The 19,355-nt window shown below is 42.3% G+C and overlaps 1 protein-coding gene across 3 annotated transcripts in view; it reads right to left on the reverse strand.

Annotated features, from left to right (window-relative positions):
* CCDC141 (coiled-coil domain containing 141) overlaps positions 1-19,355 on the reverse strand; it is a 324,021-nt gene that overhangs the window by 247,096 nt on the left and 57,570 nt on the right. For all 3 annotated transcript variants that reach the window (XM_029605900.1, XM_029605899.1, XM_029605902.1), the window contains exons 3-4: positions 8,487-8,678; positions 911-1,019 (exon numbers count right to left, since the gene is read on the reverse strand). In XM_029605900.1, the coding sequence (XP_029461760.1) occupies positions 911-1,019; positions 8,487-8,678 (301 nt within the window). The remainder of the gene's footprint in view (positions 1-910; positions 1,020-8,486; positions 8,679-19,355) is intronic.

Consider the following 19,355-nt stretch of genomic DNA (forward strand, 5'->3'; position numbering starts at 1 on the left):
GACCCATGATCTGACCCAGTATGGCAATTTCTTATATTCCCCTTTGTTGAGGATTAATGACAATGTATTAGAGTGATGTTTCTTTGGAATGAATGGATAATTATTTGTTTTCTCTGTACAGTGATCTCTACATGATTTTTCTTGGCTGTAATTTAAAATTCTATAAATACAAAGTATTTAAATAAATGTAGCTTTTTAAACAATGAAAAGTGTCACTCAATACCACAATTATAAAGCTTCCAGAATAGAAAAGTCAGTTCTGAACTGGCTGTTCTGTTCTTTCATTGAATCCTGTGCTGTTTCTCCTGGTTTGGATGAATTTTGTCACTGTTCATGCTACATTATGGTGGTGAAGTTTCATGAAGGTCACTAACACATAAAGACAAGTCCTTTGTATAGCAAGTTTGATTTATATTCAGTTGGTAATTTCATGCTATAATCTGGGTATTTTTTGAATAGTACATTATGGTGGTGCAGCATCACTCACTGGTTAATTAGGTTACCAGCTCTCCTTGATGCTATAAAATTCAACGTAGGAAATATGCCAATGTGAAAAGAAAATTATGTTATAGAATATCAACAGCTTACACCACAAGGCTACAGCCCAGCCTGTACAACCTGGTCTAAAAATCCAAATGCTTAAAAAACGATTGAATTTCTGCCAGGTTTCACCATTTGTATATTTAATTCATGTATGGCCACATGTAGGAAAGGGTTATTCCCATTGTGTTGATAGTGGAAAATGCTTTGGACATCTGGCCCTTAACGCAAGCAAACTCTGGGAACTGGGCTTTAAATACCCCAAAGCCAGAGACGCGCTGCCACCTTCTTACCAAAGGGCTCTCACCAGCTCTGCTATGTTAGGTGTACTCACCCAGGTCTCTAAGAGAAATGAGAAAAGGGAGCTTGCCTTTTGTATGCTGCTGGTGCTGCTGGAGGAACTCTTTCAAAGTTTCTGCATGCTGAAAATCTGGAGTGTCCCGGAGAAAATCCTCTGCCTGGTCAATTGTGACTGCAAACTACAGCAAAAATGGAAAGAAAAGAATTGAAGCGATGTTAAGGCAGGCCACGCATCTCTGAGAGAAACTCTGTTCACTGCTTGCAACATGCCAAATAATTCCTGTCAGTAGTCATATACATAATGCAGAGTATTTTCATCTTTGCAGTGCTCTTTTAAGCCTGTGCATTATTTGCTTTTACTTTTAAATCCATAAAATTAAAAGTCAGCAAACAAGTTGTAGGCAAACTTTTTTTTTTAATCACTAAATTGTTAGAAAGGTGTCACTTGCAATTTAGTTGCTGATATCCAGGTCTATGCATTTAAGTGGACTAACACAGTGGCCACCTTACTTTATTCAATTTCAAAGGCAAATGAACTGTAGCGGAGCTCTTATATAAAAGGTCAAATCAGTACACCCCAAGCCTCAGACTTGTGTGTGTGGGGGGCGGGTTGTCAACTGGCTCTAGATTTTCAGGACAGGTTGATCCAGTCCTAGTTTTACCCCATTGCATGCTGTGACTTATTCTGATTACCTATTGCATTCCCTAAGAAAAGCAAGACTATAAGTACCCGCCTGCAGGGGAATAAAACCTGGACTGCATCAACCTGTCCTGAAAATCTGGAGCCAATTGGCAACCCTAAGTCAGAGAGGGAGACAGCTCTCCTTGCCAAGAGAAAGTGGAAAAAAAAAAAAGCGCATTCCCCTTGTTAAGAAGGATGGGAATATACCTTCTGCTCCAGCAATAATAATTAAGGTGAGATCAGCTCCACCAATGTTTTCAAACCAATGAAGGAGCTTCACTGAAGAGCTTATCTCTGCAAAGCTGGGGGACTGGCCAGAAGAGGAACCGGAGGGGAAAGCTCACAAAACACCTGGTAAGTTTGCCCCCTGGTCCTTCAATGCCTGCATTTCCAGAGCCAGAACATTAGCCTGTCTTGGTACCTCCTTAAAAAAAAAAAAATAATGCTGGCTGCAAACTGCTTAGCCTTGCACACAGAAGGAAGGCAGTGGAGAGCCTGAAAGAGAAAGAGAGAGAAGATAGAAAAGAGCAGGGACACACCAGGGAGGGCAGGGTTGTAGCCAAAACAAGCTCGGGGGCATGGGGGGCGGGCACCCAAGATTAATATGAGTGGGCACTGTAGCCAGCCCTCATCCCTTACCCCATTCGGCACAATAAACGGGCATTCATGATTGAGCGCCCGCTCTCTTAACGCACCCTGCTTCACCTCTCGCGGGCGCCCGATTTAATATTTAAATGGGCTGCTGTGGTAAAAAGGAGGCGCTAGGGAAAATTGTGTGTCCTTAGCGCCTCCTCGGCATAGGGTGCCCAGGAAAGGTGGCTGCCAGCGGGTTAGGAAAACGGAAGCTCAATTTTATGAGCCTCTGTTTTCCTAACCTGTGCACAGCTGGCGACATTTTTTTTTTTTTGCCGGTTCCTCCGACTTAATATCACTACGATATTAAGTCAGAAGAAGTACAGAAAAGCAGTATTTTCTGTACTTCTGTTTACTTTTAGGGTTCCTCGAGAATGAAAGTCTGCTCCAGGGCAGACGTTAATTTTTGAGAGTAACAATGTGCACGTCGGGCGCACATTTTTTTCTTACCTCTGGGGTAATAGCTAATAGCCTCATCGACATGAATTTACATGTGATGAGCGCTATTAGCTACGCGCTGGTTTGGACGTGTAGTTTGGACATGCTTTTCCCCTTATTGCGTGAGGGGTTTCGGATGCATGCCCAAAACGCGTGTCCAAACACATGTAAAACCATGTCACTCAGCCGAGCGCACTATATTGCATCCGCCTTTCTATGTAGATTTTTACAGCAGTGGCTACAAAATCCTAATTTCTGGCAACAATCTGTATCTGTCTATTCACTGTCTCTCTGGTCTGTCTGCTCTCTTTCTCACTCTCCCTCTATGGTTAAGGCAACTGTTTTATACAGGTGTTAATCCCCTCAGGCTGCTGAAAAACAAAATGAAAATAGGCTTCCACTCAGCCCAAGCATTCCTGAACTTTGATGGAGCTTAGAGGAGGGAGAGGGGATAAATAATTATCTGCCAAAAGTAAACAAAGACTTTGGTGGCCTCAGACTTTTACAGGTCTAGTCCAAAAGCTTCTTAAAGGAACAGAGGATGACTGACTAGCAGTGATTCCAGTACCTCCAGACTTTCTAACCTCTGCATCTTTAAGGGGCTGACTCGTATGATACACGCAGGGCTGGATTAAGGCCTTCTGCTCCCTTAAACGCAGCCTAACAATGGTGGCCTTTGGCCCTTCCATTGCTTAACTTCAAGACATTAAGACTTAAGTTCTAAAGCTGAAAAAGGAAATAAAAAATTCAGTTTTTTTCCAGGCCAGACCCCACAACTATAGTAAATATAAACATTTTTAAAATTGTATTTATTTAACACTAAATAGCAATAAGCAATATAAGCAAATTATTTTCTTATAACTAGGAAGCAACTGAAAAAATGCAACTTTTCAACACTGTATGGTGCCCTCCTACCCTCGGTGTCCTATGCACAAACTTATTTGGCTTAATGGTAAATTCAGGGCTGGATACAATGTCCCTACTGGGAGGGGTGGAGACCTGAGCCCAAAGTGAAAGGGCCAGGCCCCTAAGGTCCAGCTGTGGCGATACCTCTTGGGGAAGAGAGTAAAGATAGAAGACATCCCAGGAGAGACACACAGGAAGAGAGAGGGTGGAGAGAGAAACAGAGACAGCTAGGGAGGGGAGTGAGAAGAACAGATATGCACCAGAAAAAACTCACAGGAAAGGAGATGAGAGGAAAGAATAGGGACACATGGGGGAGAGAGAAGAGCAGAGAGAAAAGAGAACAACAACACAAAGGGGAGAGGGGAAATGAAAGAGACACACAGGGAGGAAGTAGAAAGAAGAAGAGAAATATACAGGGAAGGAGAAGAGAGAGCAGAGAAAGACATCCAGGTGAGACATATGAAGGGAAGGAGTGAAGAGATAGAGATGAGCAGAGAGAAAAAGCAGTGAGACAAAAGCAGAAACATACAAGGTGGAACGGGACAGAGAAGGGCAGAAACAGACAGGGGAGGGAGGACAGAGAAAAGCAGAGACATATAGGGAGGGAGGGAAGAGAGAAAAGTGCAGAGAAATGCAGGAGAGAGTAGAGAGATAAAAGCGGACATGCTTGGAGGGGGGGAGAGAGAACAGCATAGACACATGAGGGAACAGAAGAATTCAGAGAGACACATAGGGAAGAGAAGAAAGAAGAGCAGAGATACCAAGCAAAGAGATATTTAGGAAGAGGGGGAGGGGGACAGATAGAGAGAGACACATGGGAGAGGGAAGAGAAGAGCAAGGATTCATGGGAAAGATATACAGGGAGGAAAGGAAGAGAGAACAGAGACACAAAGGAAGAGAAGGAAGAGAGATACAATGAAAATAAAAGGGCAAAATACCTTTTTCCTTTGTCAAAATTGCTAACAGAACCCAGATCAAGCAGCATCTGGAAAAGGAGCTCCACAACTGGGGAGAGGAGTGGTGGAAGCAGCTTGACTGATGAGGGTCAATGGCAGATCAAGGACTTGGATGGTAAGGGGAGTTTCCCTTGCTAACATTTTACAGCTCAAGCACTGATATAGCCTTCAATACAATGCAGAGGATTATTTAACATTTTCCCATATTGTGAATAATTTTCCGATTTTCTACTTTATCATATTAATATGTTTCTGTATTTCAGAAAAGTGAAACAATAGCGCACTTAACATTTCTAGCGAAAAGTATTTAATTAGCATTTTTATATACCGATATTCATGTAAAAAATTACACATCACTTCGGTTTACATTAGAATGTGAACTAGCATGTAAGAATGCATTACATTACAACAAAGGGATACATTAACTGGGATAACCGGGCGAATAACTGATGGGCTCTTATCTAGAGCCGGAGTCTAAGGAGGAGAACAAAATTGACTGTACCTAGTGTATCTGAGCACTGTGTAGCGTCTTGTATCTAGTGAGACTTAATCAACTGAAAGGGACTTGTAAATAGGGTACCTAACGTGGACTAGTCTTCTGAAGGGTGGAGGCGAGTTGTGAGCATGTCTTTTAGTGGAGGAGGTTTGAAGCGGAAAAGGATCAGATGAATTAAGATGAATGAATTAAGGGAAAGCTTGCTATATTTGTAGTGTGAAGGAGCGTGTGTTCCAGACTGGAGTATCTGTTCACTAGGTCAGCGTTTTCCAACCATCTCCTGGAGGCACACCTAACCAGTTGGGTTTTCAGGATATCCATAATGAATATGCATGAGATAGATTTGCATGCATTTGAGATGTGGAGTTTTCAAATCTATCTCATGCATTATTCATTGTGTCAATCCTGAAAACCCACTGGCTAGGTGTGCCTCCAGGAGAGGGTTAGGAAACATTGCATTAGGTTCTTTACCTCTGTTTAGGCTGGAACCAAATGTGGCAAAAGTGGCCTTCACCTCAATAAAACCCCTCAGTGACCTCATCACAAAAACCTTTAGTGGCTCAGTATTGGGTGCCATATGGACCAAATCTAACTAATGCCAGACACTTGCTGGTGAAAGGACTATGCCAATTCACCAGGAATGAGAAAAGGAAAAGGAAAAATAAACCACAAAAATTCAAGATAAAAACACTGGGGGGGAGAGGGAAGAAACAGGAGATGACTGGAACATTGAAACTTGATCAGAAAAAGGTTGCTAATGCTTATTTAGAGTATTTCCAGGGTGAAGAATGATTCCCTGCTAGCAGTTAGTGTTCTTGGAACATTTGGTGGGGCAGGGTTTGTAAGGGAGAGGGGGTTCTGTGTGGGGGGTATGTGGGGTGTGTCTGTGTCTGCAGGGTGAGAGGAATGTGGGGTACATGCATGGGGATAAGAGTTTATGTTGGTTGGGAGATTCAGGGTATATATGATGTGTGGAGGATGGATTGCAGGTATGGATAGTGGTGTGGCATATGATATATAGCAGTGGGTATGTTTAGGTTTATATGGAAGGTGTTGTAGGGGATCATGTAGATTTAGAGTTACCATCTGACTCCATGTCACAAGGAACAGGATAATCCAGTCCTACATTTACCCCATTGCATGCAGGGACTTGTAGTTCTGCTTTTCATAGGGAATGCAAAGACGCAATCAGAACTGCAAGTCGCTAGCAATTATATTGAGGGAATGTTAGTGTGGAAGTTCTGTGTAAGGGAGTATATGTATGAGGGGTTTGTGTATGGTAGGTTCAGGAAATATGGGGGTAGGGGATGTAAAAATTCACATGTAAGCCCACAATTTCTCTTCTCTGATCTATCTCTGCCCCTCGGATGGCTTGTTTTTGCCATGAATAACTGCCCAGTGATTGACTGTGACTAGTCACCCAGTGAAGCTAGATTAAAGGGGTAGATTTACCCGGGCTAGAACCTGATTTTAGCTGGGTAAATCATTTGATTATCAACCTCTTAGTGGCAGTAGAAGGGATCAAAGAGTATACATAATGATGACAAGGCCTCATTATGTATATGTGAGATGCTTGCTATGGTGTGAAATGTTATAAAATAAAAAGCCTAAAAAATGTAACCCATTGGGCTTTTCAAGCAGAAACTGTGTGTATTACTGTCTGGTTATACTTACTGCTGGATAACCACATCTCTGTTGTGTAGGAATATCCGTGAAGGGCTGGTGAATTTAGTCCACGCTACCTTTAATGCTCTAGTTAGAAAATCTTACTTTTCTATTTAAAAGTCAAGCAATACTTTGTACTATTTGGGTGCCCCTGACTATCCAGGTGTAAATCTTGGCAAGAAAAAAATGAAATATAAAACTGAAACAAAAATTGAAAACAATATGTTTTCTGTTTCATCTTCTTCTTCCACTAAACAAATGCATAACACCTGGCAATGTCTTATGCAACAATGAAGCAAAGCTCATTCGGCATGCATCAGGTATGAACTGGGTAACAGAAATGTCATTTTGTTGGAAGTTTGGACTAACATAACGACATGACATTATTAGAAGAGAATTTCTGTTAACGAGATGCAAACCAAGAGTCACTTGAAAGTTTTTAAGATTATAAAATGCTTTAAACAAAACCCAAACCAACTGGCTTTTGGTCACAATGGATTTTATCACTTCCCTTTCCTAAGATGTGCTCCAGATGAGATAGTTGTTCCACTGAGGATTTACAATTTTAGTTGGTGCTTGCAACGAAGGGCAAAATGGCTTGCCCAGTAGTAGAAGGAGCAGGATTTGAAACTTGGCTATCATAGTGCTCAGGACACTGTTCTAACCACTAGGCCTCACCTCCTTGTTTTACTATGATTTTTCCAGATGTCATATTACCAGATGGCTTCAGGTCATCATCTAACAGCTGAGTCAGTCCTGGTTTTGCCCCATTGCAAGCTGGGACTTGCCATTCTGATGTCCCATTGCTTTCCCTAAGAAAATCAGAACTATAAGTCCCTGCATGCAATGGGGCAAAACCCGGTTTAGCTCATCCTGTCCCTAATGGCCTGGATCCATCTGGTAATCCAGCTAGATTAGCTATTCAGTGAGAATGATTATATATATATAATATAATAATTAGTATAAGGAGGTTGTTTGGCTAGTTTTAAAAAGAACACGCATGCGACCATAAACATGCAAGCAGAGATACACTGCAATTTTATATTGTGCACACACATACACACATATCATGCGTGAGCACTGTAGATGAGACAATATGACATTTTATATATCTACCACTGTGAGAGGAGCACTTTCATCTCGAGGGGGGGGGGGTTGAGGGGGTGCAGGGTTACATTGGTGCACTACAGATCCTTGCACCCTAGTCATGAGAGAGGGAATGAAGGGCTTGAACAGGTAAAAGTAAATTGGTTAATTACTCTCTCAGAAGGATTAGGGGGCACTCCATGAAGTTAGCGAGTAGCTCATTTAAAACAAATCAGAGAAAATTCTTTTTCACTCAAAGCATACTTAAGCTCTGGAATTCATTGCCAGAGGATGTGGTTATGGGTTTAAAAACATTTTGGATAAGGTTCTTATGATTCAAGCCCACCCTGAACTAAAAGTGCCCCTCTTACAGTGGTAGATAAATATAGTGTCATACTGTCTCTCCTACAGAGCACTGTCTCTCTCTCTCTCTCTCTCTCTCATATATATATGAGAGAGAGAGAGAGAGAACTTATATATATATAAGAACTTATATATAAGTTCAGCAGTCTTGAAAATCCTCAAACTTGAGATTTCCAGACTTGCTCCTTATCAGGACTAGCAGTAAAGTTATGGTCAGCTTCTCTAAATTTGGAGTTATGTGCATAACTCTTAGGAATGTCCATGCCCTGCCCCTTTTCTACCACCTTGTTCTTGATGCACGCATGGGTATGTACTTCGCAGCTTCTTTACATTTGCGTGTATGGGGCTGTTTTTTTGCGTGAGCAGTGCCTTTATCATCTACCTGTGAGGGTTCAAATTTGCTAGTGAATGATGTACAAACCTCAAGTGCAATATCGAAAAACTCTGAGGTCAGGCTGAGAAGAGCTCTCCGCTTCTCTAGCATTCTGATAAGCGCTGCCCAGGCTTCTCCTAGAGTCTGCGCCATGGCCTCGTACACCTGGCTCTGGTCTTTGTTCTCCTCGGCTGTCTTGTCTGCTTCACACAGTAGGTCCCAAACTTGATCTTCCAGAGCCTGAAGAAAATGTGGAAAATTACATTAAACCAAGCCTCTGTACTGCTTTTACCCAAAATTACAATCTGCGCAAAGTACAAAAGCTCCCCAAAACCACAAAACTAAATGGAATTCAGAAAGAGCACAACCAAGGCCTGGATGATGCTCACTAAACACAACTGTGTGTTATCAAAGGATGCACCCAGAATAGTTGCTTTAGGCCTTACGCTGTACTCTAGCATATTCAAGATAACATAGTAAATGATGGCAGATAAAGAACAATATAACTTAGCCAGTCTGCCCAGCAGCAATTTGTCTACTTTGATAGATGTGCTTACGAATCCCCATATGGAACTCAACATTAGGGATGTGAATCGTTTTAGGACGATTAAAATTATCGTCCGATAATTTTAATATCGTCTTAAACCGTTATGGAACACAATACAATAGAGATTCTAACGATTTATCGTTATAAATCATTAGAATCGTGAGCCGGCACACTAAAACCCCCTAAAACCCACCCCCGACCCTTTAAATTAAATCCCCCACCCTCCCGAACCCCCCCCCAAATGACTTAAATAACCTGCGGGTCCAGCGGCGGTCCGGAACGGCAGCGGTCCGGAACGGGCTCCTGCTCCTGAATCTTGTTGTCTTCAGCCGGCGCCATTTTCCAAAATGGCGCCAAAAAATGGCGGCGGCCATAGACGAACACGATTGGACGGCAGGAGGTCCTTCCGGACCCCCGCTGGACTTTTGGCAAGTCTCGTGGGGGTCAGGAGGCCCCCCACAAGCTGGCCAAAAGTTTCCTGGAGGTCCAGCGGGGGTCAGGGAGCGATTTCCCGCCGCGAATCGTTTTCGTACGGAAAATGGCGCCGGCAGGAGATCGACTGCAGGAGGTTGTTCAGCGAGACGCCGGAACCCTCGCTGAACGACCTCCTGCAGTCGATCTCCTGCCGGCGCCATTTTCCGTACGAAAACGATTCGCAGCGGGAAATCGCACCCTGACCCCCGCTGGACCTCCAGGAACTTTTGGCCAGCTTGTGGGGGGCCTCCAGACCCCCACGAGACTTGCCAAAAGTCCAGCGGGGGGCCGGAAGGACCTCCTGCCGTCCAATCGTGGTCGTCTATGGCCGCCGCCATTTTTCAGCGCCATTTTGGAAAATGGCGCCGGCTGAAGACAACAAGATTCAGGAGCAGGAGCCCGTTCCGGACCGCTGCCGTTCCGGACCGCCGCTGGACCCGCAGGTTATTTAAGTCATTTGGGGGGGGTTCGGGAGGGTGGGGGATTTAATTTAAAGGGTCGGGGGTGGGTTTTAGGGGGTTTTAATGTGCTGGTTTTGCGATTTTTCTATTTTTCGATTTTTCACGATTTTTCACGATTTTTCACGATATTTTACCCCCCCAAACGGCAACAATACGATTCCCTCCCCCTCCCAGCCGAAATCGATCGTTAAGACGATCGAGGACACGATTCACATCCCTACTCAACATCCACTCTCCTTCCCTCCAAAGTACTACCACTGCCTTATAGAGTTGGAACTTCCGCTCCATGCATGGTATTCCAATGTTTTCTCAAAGATTTGATGGAATGATACCACTGCTGTTTTGGGCTGTAATTGCTGCTCTGGTTAGAGCTGCAGATTCAGGCAGCCCCCACTTAGGGTTGCCAACTGGCTGGTTAAAGGCTAGCCTGACAAGTTTTGATTAAGAGAAGCTGGTGACCAGTAGCATAAGGCTTTTAAACTGGCAGCGGAAATGGCATTATTCTGCCAAATGCTGGTCTCCATAACAGCTAAGTCTCCTCCTCTCCATCTCCAGAAATCATATTCCTACCCTCCAGAACGCCTCTCGTCCCTCCTTCACATCACCACTCATGATCTCCCCTGCTCACAAACTCCCTTTCCCCTTCCCTGAGGATCTTTTCTTCTGAAGCAGAGGCTGATCCTAGGCCCATTAGTAGCAGAGGTGGCAGCAGTGGAAAGTTGTGAAGGTATGCAAACCTAGACTGAGCCAGTGCTTTATCTGCTCCCAGACACCACCTCCCTTACAGAGGACAGGAGGTGGTGAGGCCACTGTGAGGTCTGGGACTGGTACACAAGCTGGCTCAGTCCCCTGCCCTCACACCTTCCTAACTTGTCACCATTGATCTTTGCTTCAGAATATAAGGTCTGCAGTGCAGGGGAGGGGGAACTGATGGAGAGAAGATCCATGGGAAAAGAGAGGTTGTGGAGGGGAGCAGCTCTGGGTTGAAGGGAAGTTTGGTTCTGGAGGAGAGAATTAGAGGTTGGTAATGGAGGGCTGTTTTTTTGTATTTTTTAAGTTTTCAAAGTTGGCAATTCTGCCCTCATCCACCAAGGGTTCAGTTGCAAAGAACTTTCATATAGAGCTTTCAAGATTTTTTCCCTGCCCCAGCTTAGCCATCATAGAGACTGCCCTCAGCTGAGAAGCACAAATGTGGGGCTCTTTTCAGACCTCAATATAAGTATATTCTGATGTATGAGCCTAAGTATCCCTCACTTCCATGGATCACCTCTGCTGGGTTTCAGGAATCTAATCTGGGTCTTTTGTACCATGGGGATGCTGCGGAAGAAGCATTCATAGCCACTTGGGGGGACGGAGTCATAGTAATTGCACAATGGCAATACCTTGTGGCCAGATTTAGGGCCTAATGCTACAATCATGGCCTCTGTAAACCTGCCTTTTATCTTGCCTTCTAGAAAAAAAAATTGATATAACAAATTCACTTTAGGGATAAGTATTATAAAATTCCACAGGTAATCTGTCATGTTCAGGAGACTTATGAACCTGCATGAATGTAATCATGAACTCCTATCTCGTCTTTTGCTATAGCAGTAGCCATTCTTACTATAGCTTCCATGTTGAAGCATTGGCTGATTAAATTATGACAGAATCCCTTGTGACCCTTGAGATTGCCTGATTCTGAAGAGTACAAGTCAGAATAACATTGCCTGAACTGCTCTATTATCTCAATATCATTATAAAGAGCATTACCATGAGTGACTTTAATGACATGAATTCTACTTCTATTTTTTCTGACTCCTGAGACATTGAGAAAGTGTTCGCATCCCCACCTTCATTATTCTCAGCGTGCAACCTTGCTTTCTGCTGATTGATGTACCATCTTGCTGGCTCATCAATTTATTTCATTTATATTTTGCACCATGTAACTGAGTCAATAAACTATTATTACTGCTAATGCATATGTTTTTGTTCCATACTGTTGGCTTTTCTCCAATCTAAGCGTTTATCTAAGCTGCCCTTTATTTTTCTTCACAATATAAACTGATAATTTCCTCACACAATGTAGTTTTAAGGGCACCTCTTCAGGGTAGTCACCCTACTAATCTGCCCCAAGAACTTGTGATCTTCTAACAAATGTAAGTAAAATCTCCAAGTAAGACTTTTGCCACAGATTTTTCTCTCATTTTAAAGAGAATGAGATTGCCACATGAGTAGAAACATGAATATAATGTGAATTAGCTTCACAAACTAATTGCATTAACATTTTTGAGATCAGACAATAATACATTCTTCAGTACATGTGATGGGTGACCTAGAAGGCCACACTCAGAGATTTAATTACTTAAAAGGATTTGGTTTCCAATGGCCTACATTTAGATTATCTATCCAAAATCAAATCCCTAACTAATATTATAGGAGATTCTCCATTTTCCAATAGACAGTTGGTTGGTGATACTTCAAAAAAAAAAGTCAAGGGAGTCCACAGTAGGGGCATACAAATTAAAGAGCACTACTTTCTCAAGCCCGAAATGAAACAATGCTTTAACCCATCTACCCTCAGTTCAGAGGCTTCAGACATGATTTCTATCCTTGATTTCTTAACTAAAATAGAGATCCTATTTATTCCTAGAGCAGCAGAAAAAATACACTCTCCAATCCAACCCCTTTTCAGTTTTAGTGATTCACCAGTTACACGAGTTTTACATACGTTAGTGTTTTCATTCCTTAAACAGTTTAAGAATTTGTTTACATTATGGTAGTTTAACACTTTTAAATTAGCGGTCCTTTACAGTCATCATTTTAACCACTGTACCAACTTGTAATACCCATTAGCTGAGATATGCTAGTTATCAAACAGCTTAACCTAACTATATCTTCAATCTTAGAAACCAAAATCACTGTTCCTCTAGGATCAATGAATGTAAATATGTATGATTAAAGGCATCTCTGTTATCCTGCTGCTCCCTAGACCCCACACAAGAAACAGAACCAGCCTCCAATAGTAGGACTTATTCCCAAACCATATTGGATACCTACATCCCCAGCATAATAGCTTCAAAGAGAACCCCCTTCCAGCCCCTAATCAAACCTCAAATAATCATAAAATATTCTCCTCTCTCTCTCTCTCTCACACACACACACCCACAGCCAATTCAAGTAATCACCAATGATCAGATATCCCTCCCACTAACACGGAATGATCATATAACATGACAACCATGATGAATATTTATCTATGTAGTTATTTATTCAATTTATGAGATTTCTAGCCTATCTTTCTTAACAATGCTCAAAATGGGTTACAATATAACAAATACAATTTCATAATCATGCAATAACCAACAACCATAAATGCAAACAACTACAACTTCTCCATACAATGAAAACCCCACAATTAACCATGGACAATAACAAACAAATAAACCCCAAAATGAATAAAACCAAATAAAAATCAAATTGACTATGGGGGTCATTTATCAAAGTGCTGTATGGCGTTTTCGCATGCGTTAAGCACCTTTAACGCATGCAAAAGCACCATAACGAATGGTGTGATGCAAATGAGAAAAACAGGAGGAATCTGGGGTGGGCTCACAGTTTTGTGAAGCCATATTGCATGGCTTTAACTATACCTTTTTCATTTGTGTAAAAAAAAGAAAGACTGATAGGGCTTTATCATGTGTTTTCACAAATACTGGTTTTAGTACCTGGAGAGCCAGCCTAGCTGTCGGGGCCCTTCTACAGAGAGAGAGAGAGAGAGAAAAAGAACCTAGCCATAGTGCCCTCATCCTAGGTAGGTATTTATATCTCTATAGGAGGCCCACCTAGTAACTCAAGGTGAGGTTTAGGTATTAGTGTAGGGGTTAGGGGCCACTTTGACATTCAAATGAGATCAATGAACAGAACAGTGCTCTCTTGTGAGCACTGTTCTGTTCGTAAGTCTCATTTTGAATGTCAAAGTGGCCCCTAACCCCTACACTAATACCTAAACCTCACCCCAGTTACTAGGTGGGCCTCCTATAGAGATATAAATACCTACCTAGGAAGAGGGCACTATGGCTAGGTTCTTTTTCTCTCTCTCTCTCTCTCTCTGTAGAAGGGCCCCGACAGCTAGGCTGGCTCTCCAGGAGCTTAAAACTACTACACATGGTCCCCCCAGTGGTTGTATGTAGAAAATACAATTCTGGCACTTATCACAAAGTGTGAAAAAGTTATCAAAATTTGCACTCTTAGGGCTTCGTTTTCCGCTGTTAGCGCAAGCCTGCGATAGCTAGCGAAAGTAGCGCAGGGCTGCACTACTGAAATTGGGGCGGAGTCGGCCCCGGAAGAGGAGGAGTTGGGGGCGTCACCGGGGCTGACTCCGCGTGGACGGCACTCAGAGCAGAAAGGTAAGGCCCTTTTCGCTCACTATTTCGCACCCAATAACTACACCTTCTATAGTGTAGTTATTGGGCGCGATGCCGGCAGCGATCGCACCGTGGCGGTGCGATCACTGCCGGCTAGCGCAGGACCGCCCCACCCCCACCCCAGAGTAGCGCATAGTGCTTTGCATAGGTATTAGCACAAATTGCGATAAACTGTATGTGACCATAAAGCATGCCCCTTTTCCTATTGCATGCGATATTTAGTGCAATTTGATAAATCCAGGTCTATGTCTTTATAATGTGGCAAAAAGGCAACAACTCATCACAAAGATAAATTTCTGATGATAACTGATTCCACAACCACAAAACTGCAAAGGCAATTGATCTAGAAGCTCTTACAGATAGAATATTCAAAAATCTTTTTCCTTGGAAATATAAAAAATGAACTGGAATACAAAGAACTAACTTACTTTCCAAATAACCAAAGCCAAGGTCAAAGTACTAAATTTCATTTGAGTTATCACCAACAACCAATAAAGTTAACTAATACTGGTGATATATACTGTCTCCAGCTACAGCCAACCACTAAACATGCAGCTATATTCTGGACCACTTAGAGCTGCTTAATCACCTTAACTGTCAATCCCATATACAGCACATTGCAATAATCCAATTTAACGGTTATAGCTGTATGGTTCAATAATAGGTATAGTAACATATCATTACATGTATCTTTAAATTTTACATCTTCAGATTAACTCACTCATATCCACAGAAAACACAACATAAACAAATACATATCCAAACTCCACAATGTCATAAAATAAATAGTCTAGCTCTTACACTGTGCAAGTCTGGACAGGAATTATTGGGCAGACTGGATTAGTTTGTTGGTCTTTTTGTGCTGTCATCTACTGTGTTACTATGAATCATTAAAACAGCATCTCAATCTATTATTTATTTATTTATTTAGACTTTTTTTATATACCGACAACCGTTTGCACATCGTATCGGTTTACAAGTAACTTAAAACTTTCCGGCAATGCCTTTACAGGGAACAATAACTATGTATACAAGAACTTACAACTAATACAGAAATGGAGTAACTATTTACAGGTTCGATGGTAATTTACAGCGGCAATTTACAATTTCCCAGGTACGGTGGCATATAAACAATAAACTGAGTAGAGAGCTGGAAAGACAATGGGAAGTATGAGGAAAACATTAGGGTGGAAAAATAGGTTTCAGTGAGGGGTGTTAACAGGAGGGGGAGAGTAGGGTTGAATAAGCAGCAAATCGAAGGGTTTGCATTGTGGGGAAGTAGCAGCGGATTATTATAAAGGTCCCCCTCACTATTCTACCCCTTCCAGTAGTATTTCAGTTTGTTATAAGGCATTCATTTATTGTTAAACCACATAAGCTGCATTAGCAGTTTTTTCAATTCAATCTTTTGTTTTCAAATATTATATAACAAGCATTTAAAAAATGCAACAGCAAGTACATTCAGAGCATAGTTTCTATATTTTACAAACAAATACAAAAAACACACGAATCAATGAAAAAAGAAATCAGAATTTATGACTTGCTGAGACAGTAATTTGACCATCTCTCTTGTCATAATAATTTTTTGACTTAGGTGCAGAAAATATTAGGAAAATGTCTTGTTTACAATTATTTTGAAGATGTTTGTTTGTTTTATGACTTATTTAATTTATTTAAAAGCATTTATTACCCACCCTTCTTACATTAGAGCGGGGTACATTAAGAACACACATAATATAGCAATTAGATAATAAAAGTTGTTTTATGTTTGCATTTTTTATTTTATGCTGTATGTTTTATGTACAACTCTTAGTTCAATTTTATTTGAGTTCAATCGTTTTAGGGAGAACCATACCAAATAACAAAACAAATAAAACCAAGAACCACAGAATGTAGGAGGATTCAAATCAAACAGAGATATTAAGTTCAAGGCATTACATTGCAACATATGGTAATAAAATAACCAGAATAATCTTTAAATAGGCAAAAAGTCACCAACTGGTTTCCAAATAGCATGAAGTTTAGCCTTCCACCCTAATTTACCTGTAGCCATTATTTCATATCTGTGAAACAAACACACTGAAGTCTATTCAGAAGATCATAATCTTTCCAGTTTGTGTTGTCATTAGGACAGGAGATCAGAAGATATCTAGATATATGAGTAAGAATCGTCCCATGGGAAAGTGAAAAACTGAGCTGTGATTGATAGCCTGACACTGCTTGGTGTGAAGAAATTTGAGCCATACATGTCTGTAGTTTAGGACTGCTTGAACAAAGAAATCCTTACTATATATATCTGTGTTCTGCACACTATATTGTTGCGCTGGAGGTGGACCCTTGGGCCGAGGTGGGGTTGACGCTACCCATAGGAGGGTTCCTACGGGTCGCCACCGTTGGCAGGCAGAGTGGGCTGATGGACGGAGGCTGGCTGGTGCTTCATCAATACCAGCCCTTGTTCCCCGCGGCTTGAGCCTTTGGGGGCCAGCTGGACTTAGGTGGCCTCTGTCAGTGGTCGTCGATGGGTGGATCGAGGTCAGCCCAGAGGCAGCAACTAGTGGGTATCAGTCTGTACTGGATGAGGCAGAGTCCCGGAGACCCAGGCGCCAATAGGAACACAGTCTGACAGAGGGCGCCCGAGCAAGAGCAGGCCGAAGCCTGAATGAACCACGTCCAGGACAAAGGCTGAAGAGGCGTCTTTAAGCAAGCTGGGATCAGGGCTGGCTACAATCTGGAAGCAGTGGCAAACAAGGCTGAGGTCTATACGAGGAAAGAGTCAAAAGGATGGTCAGACGAAGCAGAAGTCCAGGGCTGGAGAGAAGCAACAGCGTAGTGAAGCAATGCAGAGGTCCAGGGCTGGAGAGAGGCAATGGAATAGTCAGGCAATGCAGAGATCGAACCAGGTTAGCAATCCAAAGGAGAGACTAAGGAACAGGAACACAGGAACAAGGAAACAGGACTGAATGCAATCAGGATCAGGAACCAGGAACTGAAGAGGCAACGAGTACTCGACTAGCGAGGGAACCTGTTGCAAAGGCAATTTGAGAGAGCACAGACTGGGCTTATATACCGGAGCTCAGCCGATGTCATCATCCGGGGCTGCGGCCAGGTTCCCGCTGCAGGCCCTTTTTAAAGACTAGCTGTGCGCATGCGCGCCTAGGGAGGGGCGCGGCACCGGTCGGGACGGTGTCTCTCTGCAGGCCACGCGGAGAGGCCCGACGAGGAGCATCAGGAGCTGCGGCAGAGATGGAGGCCCCAGGGGCAGCCCAAGGACAGAGCTGGTGGCCCACAGCCGCCAGAGACAAGGGACCAGGTGCAGGATCACTTTGCAAGATGTGAGAGGGCCAAGCTGCGGGTCTGCTGCAGCCGGCGCACGTAACATATATATTCTCGTCCCCTGCCTTAAATTGCTCGGTAGAGGGAAGAAAATGCTCAACCTGACCCCGACATTGAGCTCCCAAGAAGCGTAGCCAGACTGGCACTGCTGGATACTCATGAAGCATATCCAAGGACATATGCAGATGTGGAATTAACTTGTAAATATTAGTTCTTTATTTACCTTTAATATGATCTTCTCTCTCTGCTGTTCTGTGCATAAGTGTGCTGCTAGCAATAGTTTTGTCTTCTTTCTTTATTATTTGTATACATGCACTTATGCTATAATCTCTGATATACTGCTGTATCACTTATTATATCTTTTTACCAGAACTCTTTCGTATAACGCTGCTGTTTTATAAAGTAAACTTTTCTGCTGGTCTCCTGTGTCCCCACACGACTTACTATCAATGACCTGCCCATTACATCCAGCCATTCCACATAACACAGCTTGTAGAACAAAGAAAAGGAGGATATCAAGCAACTTATAGGAGCATGTTATAAGGGAGACCTGTGACATTTGAGATCGGAGGACAACAATCTAAAATGACATAGGAGTCTGCACAGGAAAAGTTTTAGTAATATACTTGAATCCAAAATGGATAAATTCTATTATAGCAAAAAAACACATGTTCCATAGTATCTTCCAGGCTTTCACAATGCCAGCAAGTGCTTGAGGGTGATAGTCCCACCTTATATATTTTCATAGGCATCCAAGTGACCTGATGCATGAAAAAGTATAGGGATTGATTGAGACTCGCTGAACGAGAGGTTTTCATTACACCCAAACAAAGTTGTTTTCCAAAGAAAAGTACAAGGATCAATAGATAGATCTTTCTCCCAAACCTTTCCCAGTTCCAAACATCTGGTGGAAGAGAATACACGTAGCTCACTATGAAGTAAAGAGGACTCATGACCCAATGAATAACATTTCAAGCTAATGAGGCAAAGATCCGGAGTTTCCAGGAGATGAGCTAACTGAAGCTTGCTGTGTCTCTGTTCTTATTAATTTGTGAACCGGCCTTCATGATGATTCCAAAATCCAAGGAAACCTTTCTGTTGTCACAGCTCCTGGAAGCAGAAGGAGCTGAGTGTGCCTATCCAAACTGTGCAAAATAAAAATCCCAAAATATCACAAATGTTGATTATACGAAAAAAAAAAAAAATGTCCTTCAGTATAAAATCTATCTCCTTGTAACTGCTACAGAGACATCTGAAGCAGGGCTCTATAAGACCCCCAAAGCTAGAGCACAATAAATTGTACTTATAAGTCATTTTGCTTGGTCCACTAAAAGAAATCACAACCTCCAAAGTAACCTAAACAGGTATAAGTATTCCTATATAGCCTGTTAGTGCAGTAGGAATGCAATGCTCTGTACCCAGGAAGCCAGTATCAGTTTTCCTTGATCCAATAGATCAAGTGCAGGTTTGTTCAACACCCTCCCTCTACAATAAATCCAATGATGGGACCTATTCACTGATGTTTCCTTTCATTATGCACATATAAAATGGTTAGATTAGCATAAATATGTTAGCATGTGTTCAATATATGCACATGTATTTTCAGTTATTATACAATCTTTACTGCACACAATATTTTCTGCCTGAAAAATATTATAAAGGTAATAAAGGCATGATTAAGAGAACACAGATGGAAAAA

The sequence above is a fragment of the Rhinatrema bivittatum genome, chromosome 6 (genome assembly GCF_901001135.1).
Source record: "Rhinatrema bivittatum chromosome 6, aRhiBiv1.1, whole genome shotgun sequence".
NCBI lineage: Eukaryota > Metazoa > Chordata > Amphibia > Gymnophiona > Rhinatrematidae > Rhinatrema > Rhinatrema bivittatum.